The sequence below is a fragment of the Dendronephthya gigantea genome, unplaced genomic scaffold (assembly GCF_004324835.1).
Source record: "Dendronephthya gigantea isolate DGI-Jeju-01 unplaced genomic scaffold, DenGig_1.0 000133F, whole genome shotgun sequence".
Classification (NCBI taxonomy): domain Eukaryota; kingdom Metazoa; phylum Cnidaria; class Anthozoa; order Malacalcyonacea; family Nephtheidae; genus Dendronephthya; species Dendronephthya gigantea.
In genome coordinates this window covers 331,817-344,041 of record NW_021163143.1, presented here as the reverse complement: position 1 = coordinate 344,041, position 12,225 = coordinate 331,817, and the positions used below count along the sequence as shown (strand labels likewise).

The window sequence follows — 12,225 nt, the reverse complement described above, 5'->3', positions numbered from 1 at the left end:
ACAATTAAAAAAAACGGGAAGAATGAAAGTTTTTCTTTCATTAATTGAACATTCACAAATCTGCTATAGATAATATGCTATATATATTTATCTACATTAAGCCACATTAGAGGAAATTTGATAAGTATCCAATATCGAATAATTTCACCGTGACATTGAAATCCATACTTTTTTTAAAATTGCACCGAACATGCTCAGCGATGGTGTTTCCACCATGTTTATACTGTTCTCAGTGTTGCAGGCATGTATGATTACCATATATGAATAACGTTACATGCAGTATATATATATATATATATACAAGCCTATTGTTTCTTGGCTGGGACAACCAAGGTCAAAGAGAAACCACATGTTCCTATGCGATGAAATGAAATAAGAAAAGCTATGTAAAAACGTGACCAGAAATGGGATGGGGAAGTGTTTATGGAAATAACACCGGGTTTTTAGTAAATAGTAGATGGAAAATCGTGCTGGCTTTTACTTTTTAAATACCTAACACTGCAATAGCTAATTGTCAGCAATTATTAGCGGATATAATAGCCCCCGTGGTTACGGCGCCCCTGACTCGACCATGGTCTAATACGCCATTTTCCGCCGGACTCGACCATGGTCGAATACGCAATTTTCCGGCGAACTCGACCATCGTCGAATACGCCATTTTTCGGCGAACTCGACCATGGTCGAACACGCCATTTTCCAGCGAACTCGACGCTGGTCGAATTAGCCGTTTTCCAGCGGATTCGACCATGGTCGTATTTGCCATTTTCCGGCGAATATGACCATGATCGTATTTGCCATTTTCTTGCGAATATATGATTATTGTCGTATTTACCATTTTCCTGCGAACTCGACCGTGGTCGTATTCGCCATTTTTCGCCGTACTCGACCATGGTCGAATGCGCCATTTTCCGCCGGACTCGACCATGGTCGAATACGCCGTTTTCCGGCGGACTCGACCATGATCGAATACGCCATTTTCCGGCGAACTCGACGGTTTCTTTCCAAGGCATATCACGATTCAGCTGATTCAAAAATGTGGTCTTCCCGCTAGTACAAACTCCAAACCTTTCTGAATATCGTTGAGACCAGCCTGTATATGATGTACTGTTTATCTGGGTGCTCAGGAACCCACGAAAAGCTTGTTTTCTAAGACCCAGGTTAAAGTTGGGGATGATATAAAAAGTCAAGCAGTAAAGCTAAAAACAAAATCACACACCCGTGGAAGAAGCATGGCGATAAGAATACCATGCATGCCCGTTCCCAGCAATGGGGGGGGTGTGGGGGGGTGCTTCACCCCCCCAATAATTTGTTCAAATCGGCCGGAGTCGGCAAATTGCTACGATAATGTTAGGCAAGTCGAACAAAATCGGCATTCAGTGAATTGTTAAAGTATCGAAGAAACTTAGCAATATGTAGGCGTTGAAGCAATAACTTCATTTTTGCCGTATTTTGAAATACTGTTTGTACAAATTGTTGTCTTACAATATTATGCTTAAACCATATTAGTTTAATAGTTTTGATTAGTTCATCTCAGTGTCAGAAGTGTCGTCATTTAGTCGTCGAAAATCGGCGGGAGGCTGAAATGTGAAACCCACGTTTACTTTATAAATTGTCCTCAGGCGTGATTTTTGTTTGACTGTCAGTTCAGCCTTCACTGAGATATTGGAACTCTAGCTCCCCTGTCGGGGAGAATTTTACAATTCGGGGAATGAACAGGAGATACATTGAGTCGCCCTCTATTGTTTTTATTTCTCCCAAATAAAACAGATAAACTGCTTCAAAATTTAACTTAGTATTTTACATTGTACATGGTTTGTAGCATAAAAATTTTCATGAAAAAGTCCGCGATAAGACTCTGAAATGCTAATTTCCAAAGATCTAGAGCAATCAAATTTCAAAAATTTTCTCGCTCGGCGCCAACCAAGGTGGCGCCTCGTGAGCATAGGCTCCAAATCTAAGGCATGGGACTGAAGCAATAAACCGAAAACTGTGCTTCCTTACCTTTCTACACGTTAAAGACAACCAGGAGCTCAGCCCCCAACCCCCTGTCGGGGAACTTAGCCCCTGTGTCGGGGAATTCCTGGCGCCACCCCTGTCTTGAATCACTCGGTATTTTTACCCCTGACACCCCCCCAATCCAAATCACTTCGCGACGGCCCTGCATCGCAGCATGTTATTTCTTTCATTTTTGTCTTTCAGGCACCCTGTAAAGACTAAGAAGCATGCAAAGAAAATCGCATTCTTTTGGTGAAACTATGATTGAAAATAAGGACGTATAAGTGTATAACACGAGTGAGAACACACAAAGACGTCAACCATTCGAACAATAGGCGGGACGACTTAATTCAAATTGGTTGGAAAGAAGAGCATTTATTGTAACATGTGAAACCTATGTCCACCCACTGATTCTACTCCATGCATTCTTGGGCTAGATCGTCAGCTTCAATGGAACGTTAACTGATTAGTTTTATATATATAGTGGCAAATTTGAATAGCAAAAGTGCAAAACAAACATTTATTGCTGACACACACCGCTAGCTGTAATGAAGCTGACAGTGCATGTGGCATTATTATATCAATGCGCGTATCAAATTACACAGTTTACACAAGACCTTGTTGCTGTTGTGAAACAGTTTAGAAAATGAATAATTAACTCTTTTTATTATAGGAAATGGTAAAGGTTTTCGTTAAGGTTTTGGAAATATTACAACTGTAGTGACTAGTCAACGTATTAATTACCTTTATTAAAAACGGCTGACGCAAAAAGTAACCCTCCTAATCCTATACTCCCCGCGAGCCCGCTCAAATTAAATATTGATTATTCAAAAATTTTTAATAAAACCACATGTTGCGACGTCGAATTCTTGTCAACAGCATGCAGCGCCCAGTAACGACAAGCATGAGAGGCAAATTGTGGATAGTAAGACGCAATGTCTTCGCTCTATTTCTACTATCATTGATTCATTGGACGAAACAGGAATCTCTTTGTAAAAGTAAGTGACTTCTATACCACTTCTTGGAAATAATTATTGGTGCTTGTCTTTGCTTTCGAGTCTCGTTGACATGTAACCACATGAAGCATGGCTTCTTTCGCTTCCACACCCGGCAATCAATGGAAATAATTTTCAAGCATCATTATACAGATATATATGGTCAAAATTATGACGCTAAAACACTTGCCACCGATTATATATGCATGTATATGTATAGTGGCTATATATGCAGCAAACTGCTTGGCCCTAGCTGTATAATCATTATTGATTCAGCTGCAAATTTGCTGAAGTCCATATCTACAATATTACACAATTTTATTTTACCTGCTTTCACTTGTGATTGAATATAAACACACCACTATATTAGACCAGAGCCAGTGAAGTGAACAAGAAGCGTTATGAATACGACCTCAGGCTCAGAATAGCTACAACAAGAGATTGTTGATATGGACTATAATTCCTGCAATGTTTCTTATATAAACAATAGAATAGATGTCAAATATGGAAGTGTTCAAACCTTCTCGACAATCTTATCTTTGTTCCAGTTATATTGGAAAACCTTGAAGTCATTTTCCACATGCGCAGCAGCACAATTCGATCAATTTCGCCTAAACTGTGGAACGATGCATGAGTTTTACAGTCAAAAAGCTGAGTAAGAGTAAGTGATGCTCGGGCAAGGCTCAAGTAAGAACGATAAGACTATAAAGGGTGTGTTCAGGGTATTTTAGCCGCTATATTTCGGCAGAGTGCGCAAGAACGGGTTCTTCCTCGTGAGGAAATACTCAATACTAAGTACTCAATCATGACGGCACTGCTTGTAAGAACCATTTCGAGCTTTAGGTACAAATGCCGGCAATTTAGTATAAACCCTCAACTCTGTCTGATATATTGGCCAAGTATGAACATTTGACACCTCAAATGTTTTAAGGTCTGCATGTGCATGTTCAGGCTGCCAGTAACCCAAGTATTCTTTGGAGTAAATAATAATTTCTATGATTTAAAAACATAATATAATCCAATCTGCCGGCTCACTATATCTACTAACTGTAGTTATGGTATCGTCAGTCGTCACAGTGTGGTATCGTCATAAAAAACATTCCGCCGCATAATCATGGCCAGAAATTGCGGACATGGAATATGCAGATTGCCGTAGCAAATTTGCATATCTGTTCAAATATTATTCGTTTGCAGAACTATAAATTATATTGCGCATTCTTAAATTTTGCAAAATTTAAGAAAATCATTGCATCTTTGCTATTTGCCCTGGTTGTTTCTTGTAACTCGTGTCATATTGAAGATCCTGAGGTAATATTTTGCTGGCAAAGGTTTATGTCGGCTCTGCATTTTTATTTTATTTCTACGCTATTACGGTTTTCGTTTTATATGGTATTCAACGTGATAAATGACCAAAACTTTGTTTTGAAAATGCAGGACGAATACTGATAAAACATTTTGAAATACTGTATAAAAATATTAAGATTAACTTGCTCTGCAACGAGCAATTAAGGCAAATTATAATTGACCTACCTAAAGGTGTATTTTTAGCGTTTAGTACTGTGCACATTACAGTTTACTATAAACTCACGAAGCTTTATTTTGACACCATATGCAAATTTAGGCGGAAGTAGAATGTTAAATATGTCCGAATTTTCTGGCCATGTTTCATGTTTCATTCAATATCGAAGACAAAGCGGCCATCACGTGTTGTCTACAACATTATTTACTGAATTTTATTTAATAACTCCGTGATGAACACCTCTTGTCTCTAGTTTATAAAAGTAGAGTTGAATAAAAATAACTTGTTAATTTAACAGAAAGAAGTACAAGTATATATATATATATATATATATATATATATATATATATATATATATATATATATATATATATATATATATATATATATATATATATATGTAAAACGATTTGGACTCATAGCCATAGAGTCACTGCCGAAATATTACAATAATCTCATAATCAGTTCGCCAGATTTGAACAAGATTATTACCCTCTAATCCACTCAGTAGCCGTTATTTCAGAAAGTAATATTGAAAGTTACCGATATATTTTACCACATGCTTACACGAAAGATATTAGAAACTATATTTCGGAAGATTTTTATTTTTATAAGACATATAATTATAACTGATAACAGCAAAGTTTTAAAATACTTCCCTATTTAATATCGCTTAATAATTTAATTTTTGAGCTTTTATAGTTATAACTGAGCTAAAATTCTATGATTGAGCTAAATTTTTACTTATACTATGATGCTCATACAAATAAGATGCCCCTCTATACACAAAAATAAAAGCTGACGACGTGTTGGTCTTTTAAAACTATTATTTTGGGGATGAAATTTATTAACCGCGATATTGATTTAACGATAAGGATACTTGAGTCTTGACATTCCACGAAGACCAGCTAAACGGAACACTTCACCTGAAAACGTCCGACTTCCGTTGTTGGCCTTCATGTCTATCATGCTGTACAGTTCATAAAAATATTCTTGTAATTTTGTGGGACGAACGTTTAATTACTACTCAGTATAATAAACTGCTTGCTTATTATTTTTACTGCAAAGTTTTCACTTCGGCTTCGGTGTTTTACTAAGCATAGTTTTACGATTTCAACGTCCCTTTGTTTTTCAGAGAAAGCCCGACCTCCACCGAGTGGATGCTGTCCAAAGGAATATTCAAGATACTGCTGTCCAATTGCTGGTGATAATGAACTAGTTAAGCCTTGCGAGAGACCAAAAAAACTGGTTAATAAAACATCACCCGTGAGACCTGTAACGCCGAAGTTTAACGCAAAAACAGACTGCGTTCACCCCTGGCGTACTCAGGCATGTGCGGGTGGGTTTTACCTGCATGCCGGTGATGGAAGCATAAAGGCTTGTCCAAAAGGTATTCACGTGTTCGTCGAGTTCCAAACTTCAGATTATTCGTCAAATACGCAGTTTGAGACCTTTAGCTCTATTTTGAACTTATTTTACTTTTCAACCCTGTAAAGCATTATTTTTTTGTAAATTAACTCTCATCGTGTTTTTGTTTTCGATGACCATCCTCACTTCTTATTCTTTCACCACCTGGATTGTAAAAACCGTGCACTTGCACAAAATTAATTCAAATTTCAAATGGCACATAGTTTACCCAAGATTGGAAAACAATGAAATAGGATCACTATTGCAATAACCGCAAATTCGGCCATTATTGCTAGATTTCTGTGTTTTGCAAACCAATGACAAACTTCGTCATCTTTGCGGAGTTAGGGCATGTAATATTTCTGTGTCGTAGCTATTTTCGCTTTGGCTGAGTAAAAATAAGCTCTCCTTTTGCTTTGTTGCGAATTGTAAAAACGTCAAGCCCACGTCGTAACTCCGTGTATATACTTTTCAGCATTGCTCAACATCATTGCGCAACGCTTATAATATTCTTTGTCCTTGATATGCCAGAAATCAATTTGGGGATTACTGTAAAAAATCATTCGTCAGGCCATCATTAAACATTCTACGTACGCGGTAGACAGCTCAATTTCATTGTTTGTCCATTTACGTCATGTTCTTAGGACTCAAACGAAACCAAACTATAAACTATATCTATTATTTTCGATACAGGTTTCTATTGTCCTCCTCAAGTGCTGTGTATTATTCCGTGTCCGTCTGGTGCTTATTGTATTCCAAAGCAAAAGAAAAATGGAACTGTAAGTTTTATGAAGTTATACTTTTTATCTTGAGAATGTGACAAAAAATATGATTGAAAAATTTGATAACCAAATGTGATAACCCTGACCAGTTGAACGCTGAATTCGGGCGGGATTTCAGGAAATGTTTTCATAGAAGCGGCATCAAACTGAGAAAATTCACCTGGTCTGGTTAAGTATCGTATGCGTGAGTGTATATTTAGTGGACAAATGTGAGGCTACGTTCACACGGGACAGGACGCGGATCGTGTCTGAATTCGTCCGGTTTAGGTGTTAACTCGGTAGAAAATGATAAAATTTTGACTGTTTCTACATGTTCGCACGAGTATACTGAACGAATTCCAATTTCGTCCGGTACCGTGTGAACGAAGCCTGAGAGCGAAGACATGGAGAATCGAGGGAACTTTGAGTAGGATGTGAAAAAATAAATATTTTGCATGCATCGTTAAGACTTACAAATTGAAAGCAGAGCAACTTAGAAATCCTTGTATCTATAAGCTAGAACACAATCGTATCTTCTACCAAGCCACGATATATTTTTCCTGAAAGTTAGGGCTAATACGTCCTAATCTTTTATTATTTATTTCTAATCGACAGAAAACAAAGCAGTGCGGCTTCGATGTCTGCTGTGGTGATAATTACGATCCCCCACTGCTGTTAAATATAACTGAAAGAACATGTAACGGTCTCAATGATTCTAACTGTATCTGTGGTGGCACAGATGTACCCAAACCATGCCCTCGTGGTTATTACTGCCCAAAACCTGATGTTATGAAACCATGTAAATCTGGTTATTATTGTCGTCCAGGAAGCACAGAACCTGATCCTTGTCCGGTAAGTAATTTAACACTGGGTAAATATATTAACAATCAAGGAGCAAGTCAGTATACTACTACTACCTTTGGAGGATGTTTTATCATGCCTGGTGAAAATAAATTTGCCTTTAACGAAGTGGATAGAAAAAATAAAGAAATTTTCGAAATAAAAGTATAATAAATTGCTTTAAATAACATCCGACCGTTACGTATCATAAATAACTCCGCTTTTTAAAGGGAGGGGAGATATTTTTGCCCCATAATATTAAAAATTGGAGGACGCTTCCCCCATGCACCAACAGCCGTGCTTGAAGGAAGATGGAAATTGTGTTACAAATATTAGCTAAGTTCCGCTTTATTTTCTTGATTTCAGTGGCTAACGAAATGCAAGGAGAACAGCTCAGCTCCAATTTTCAACTTCATTGCTCCGTTACTGGATCTCCTCGTCTTATTAATTTTCATTGCTTTACTTGTTCTTTATCACAAATGGGAGACAGCCAAGTTCTACTTCAATGTCTATTTCACGAGATTCACTGGAAGAGAACGATCTTCAACTAAAAGTTTTTGTGTAGATGCCGGAATAGCTAACACTACTGTCAAGCTTGGCGAGTTTTCAGACACTGAGGAAGAAATCGAACGAAAGTCGTATACAATTGACATAAGCTTTAAAAACCTTGGATTGACTTTAAAAGGAGTATGTTTGTATATTTTGGCAATTATGAAGGCGCTTGATTGGTCACAAGTGACAGAAGTGGTCACAAATACACTCAACTTGATTACCAAAGACGTAATTTAGGAGTGAACTTACGTCCAGATCATTTTTCAGAATCTTTCAAAACTAACGAAATCCTCCAGTCCGAAAGATTAGAAGAATAATTTCCTTCGTTTGCCTAAGAGACTATTTCATTTCTTTTCAGGGCGATCAAAAAGTTGTTTTACAAGGAGTGACCGGTCACGTGCGTTCGGGTGAGGTAACTGCGGTCATGGGGCCTTCTGGGGCGGGAAAGACAACGTTCCTCAACACATTAAGTGGCAAAGCGTACTATGGGGTAAATGTTTGGGTTTCCTGCGAAACAATCTCCTCTTTAGCTCCATTATTTCTTAAAGAAAAATGAAATTGCTGAACAATTCTGTTAAATTGAATTAAACGGTTCTGTCTTTTAGTAAAACTTTACTTTTAGTTGGAATCCAATTTTTTATGGAAGCCGAAAAGTAATTTTAACCGCAGAAAATTTTCACTTCAGGATGCAAATGGAGAAATATTGTTTAATAATGAAGTGGTAAAAGGAATCAAACAGTTCAGATCAATAACTGGGTTTGTTCCTCAGGTAGGGTATACGGAATTTGTTATCGGCTGGATAAAAACTGTTTCGGTATGCTAAATAATTTTATAGATTTTTTATATGATGTTTCAAAATAATATTACACCTCTTATTTGACAGGAGGACACGATGCACAGAAATTTAACTGTTCACGAAGTCTTGTATTATCAAGCTATGCTTCGCTTACCATCAGGAACTGATACCCGCACAATAAAGTATAAGATACGACAGGTATGAATTTAAACTGTTTCATGCAGTATTACGATGCAAAGTGTTTTTTCAAACATCCTTATTTACAGTTGGAGGAATGATTTTACAATCAGCATGGTTTGTCCTGACGTAATATAGGTTAATGCACCACTTCAATGCTTCGCTATATACAGTATACCCTGCATGGACTTTTAAATTGTTCTTTCTGTTTATTACATTTTTCTTCATCTTTCAGACTCTCAATATTTTAGAGATTTCTCATGTCGCTAACTCACTGATTGGTGATGAAGTATGCATATATTTCTGGATAATTTTGATTTTTGAGGGCACAGTATCTTAGCAATGTCTTATTTCAATGTGATATCTTCAAATCAAATCTGCCTGTGTAAACGGTATACTATGAACTGTACATGTACATGTTAAACTGTACTTAAACTGTACATGTTTATAATTCTTGGATTAATATGATTTAGGAAACAAGAGGCATTTCCGGTGGACAACGAAAAAGAGTTAACATTGGCATGGAGTTAATTGCTGATCCAACTTTGTTGTTTCTTGATGAACCTACAAGGTATTAAGCGAATGTTTACTTTTACATCATGGATAAAAGATTACTGGTAACGAAAGTGAGATTAAATATATGAAACGCGTTTCTTGAATTCAGTGGTTTAGATAGCACATCAAGTTTGTCAGTATTGAAGTCGTTGAGAGCTGTGGCTGAAAAAGGAGGATTGACGGTTTTGTGCGTTATTCATCAACCACGTTTTGAAATTTTCAGTAAGTGAAAACACGAATTAATCTATGACAGAGAAAATGCTGTTTTCCAGAAAGTATTGGCACACATGAACTACCTGCATGGTTTCATGCTTATGATTACGTGTTTGAACGTTCTTCTTTGCACAGGCTTAGTTGATTTCATAAACCTCAGGACATATCTAAGAAAATTCTGCCCAAAGTGACCTCCCCATGCATGTGTATGACGTCCTAAAACTCGTTGCTTTATGTTAGATATGTTCCACAACATCTTGCTCCTTGGCCCTGGTGGTAAAACAGTTTATCAAGGAACCGTGTCTGGCGCGGCCACTTATTTCTCATCTCTTGGTTTTAATACTCCCGCCAATGTCAATCCAGCTGATTATTATATGGATGTTATTGGAGGATCGGTAAAGACAGGAGAAGAAGACGTAGATCTGTTCGAATCCTGGAATAAAAACTCTGCTGGGGAAGGAGAAACGTCTGAGGACGGGATGAAAAAAATAGATAGTTCTGGACCGGAAGGTAGGAAATTATGTAGAATGTACGCATCGTTTTGTAGAATACATTTCTAGTATGGTGACCAGTATGAAAATTCACCATTACAGCAACCATATAGTAGCATTCACGATATATACCGTATTGAAAGCAAGATAATCTTAAGCAACAGCTAGAGCAATCGCATGATATTTGTGGTAAAATATTCAAATGTACGAAATTAACCCGTTAAACCATTTGTTTTTAGAAAAACGTGTTCTACCGAACCCGCTTTATCAATTTTTCACATTCACTAAACGAGAATTTCTGCTTCAAATTCGTCTGGTAAAAACTTTGCTTATTGACGTTTTCTTGGTATTCTTTGCTGGTGGTGTTCTTGGGGCCCTGTACCTTGAGGTAGGACGCCAATTTATTATAGTTATTTGATTTTATAAAGCACACGCATGCAGAGTTTTAAGCAAAATAGACTTGCAGTCGCAAGAAAGGTTTCACTCGTAAATATCGTTTATTGATGCAGGTGAAATTAGAGAAATTCACTGGGCTCTGTCGTATGAGTGGGATGGCAATAGGGTTAACATCGATGTTGGCATCTCTGAGATGTTTTGGGAACCATAGAACTACATTTTGGAGGTAATGTTTTCAAACTTTCCATTCGGAATACGGCATGCAGGAAAAAATAAAAAATATACGCTTTATATCCGCATCTAAAATTTCTTTTTTATCTTTTAGGGAAAGTGCTGCAGGTGTGAACCGAGTTAGTTATTTTCTGGCGGTAAATTTTGCTCAGTTGCCAATCTTGGTAATAATGCCTTTGGTTTACCTCAGTCTTCTCTACACTCTGACGTCACCACGATGTAAGAATATATTATTGCATAAACCATAAAAAAACCATTTGACATAGTTAGATATAGACCATTTGATATAGACCAAATTAGTAAATACGAGTAGAACATTTAGTTTGTTATATAATTGTTAAACAAATTTCTTTATATATTTCAGCATACTTCAGCTCTCATTATACTGCAGTGTTTTGTGCCCAGTTATGCTGTTCTGGCATTGGCTATGCTGTTTCCACGATTTTTAACCCCAAAAGTTCACAAATGGCGTCTGTTGTGGTAGTTTTGGTAATGGCTATGCTGTCAGGTCTGTATATATTGCTATAGTATAGTAGTAAAAGGCTTCATAGACTGTTGATTGGGCCGGAACAGGCGTCCTTCTCCGCCAAAACTCCAGTTTGGTTAAATAATATACACTATATACAGTTTGTTCACTAACGACCAGGCACAATATAATTGTTTAAATGCATTCTTAATTCATGCAGGGTTTTCACCAACATTGTGTAAACTTGATGATTTGGATTTCTTTGGACCTCTTGGTTACAACTTGTCCTATATTCGCTGGTTTGTGGAGGCTCTGTTTGAGAAAGAAGCTTTGCGATATCCTGACGTTGATCGTCCAATACGTGACAGAATTGCCTTCCCTGACCATTATGCTTTAGATGGAAATTTTGCTTTTTGTATGGGAATAATTATCATCATGGCTGTCGTGTTTCGCTTGTTTGCTTTAATTTTCTTGCTCTTTACCAATCGTGGAAAACAACAGTAATTCACTAGCTTTTAGTTGTAGTTTTTGAGACTGATATATATACTCATGCACACAGGAACATTTGATTTCAAGCTAATTTGATTATTAGGGAACTAATAATCAATTAATTTTCGTTATAAAAAACTTGTGCATGGACATGAAAGAAAAAATTAGAAATCTGAAAGGAATTACAGTTCAATGCATCTTGCGCTCTTACAACCTGGCTGCTTTTAATCATTTTCTTAACGTATACTGTATTGAGGTATAATAATAAAGCTTTTTAGGTAGCTATATGAGTGTTTTAATTCATCAGAGTGACACATATGCATATGTTGGTGGAACACATCA

General features: G+C 37.0%; 1 protein-coding gene across 1 annotated transcript; it reads left to right on the top strand.

The window, feature by feature from the left end:
- The first annotated feature begins 2,861 nt into the window (after positions 1–2,861).
- LOC114536342 (ABC transporter G family member 28-like) lies at positions 2,862–12,213 on the top strand. Its single transcript, XM_028557707.1, has 17 exons — positions 2,862–2,993; positions 5,645–5,899; positions 6,610–6,695; positions 7,293–7,529; positions 7,884–8,204; positions 8,428–8,559; positions 8,755–8,838; positions 8,953–9,063; positions 9,278–9,331; positions 9,516–9,613; positions 9,707–9,819; positions 10,051–10,320; positions 10,541–10,689; positions 10,811–10,923; positions 11,023–11,147; positions 11,293–11,436; positions 11,615–12,213. Exons 1-17 carry the CDS (start codon positions 2,900–2,902, stop codon positions 11,896–11,898), a joined length of 2,670 nt encoding a protein of 889 aa, XP_028413508.1. The 5' UTR covers positions 2,862–2,899; the 3' UTR covers positions 11,899–12,213.
- Positions 12,214–12,225: the final 12 nt, after the last annotated feature.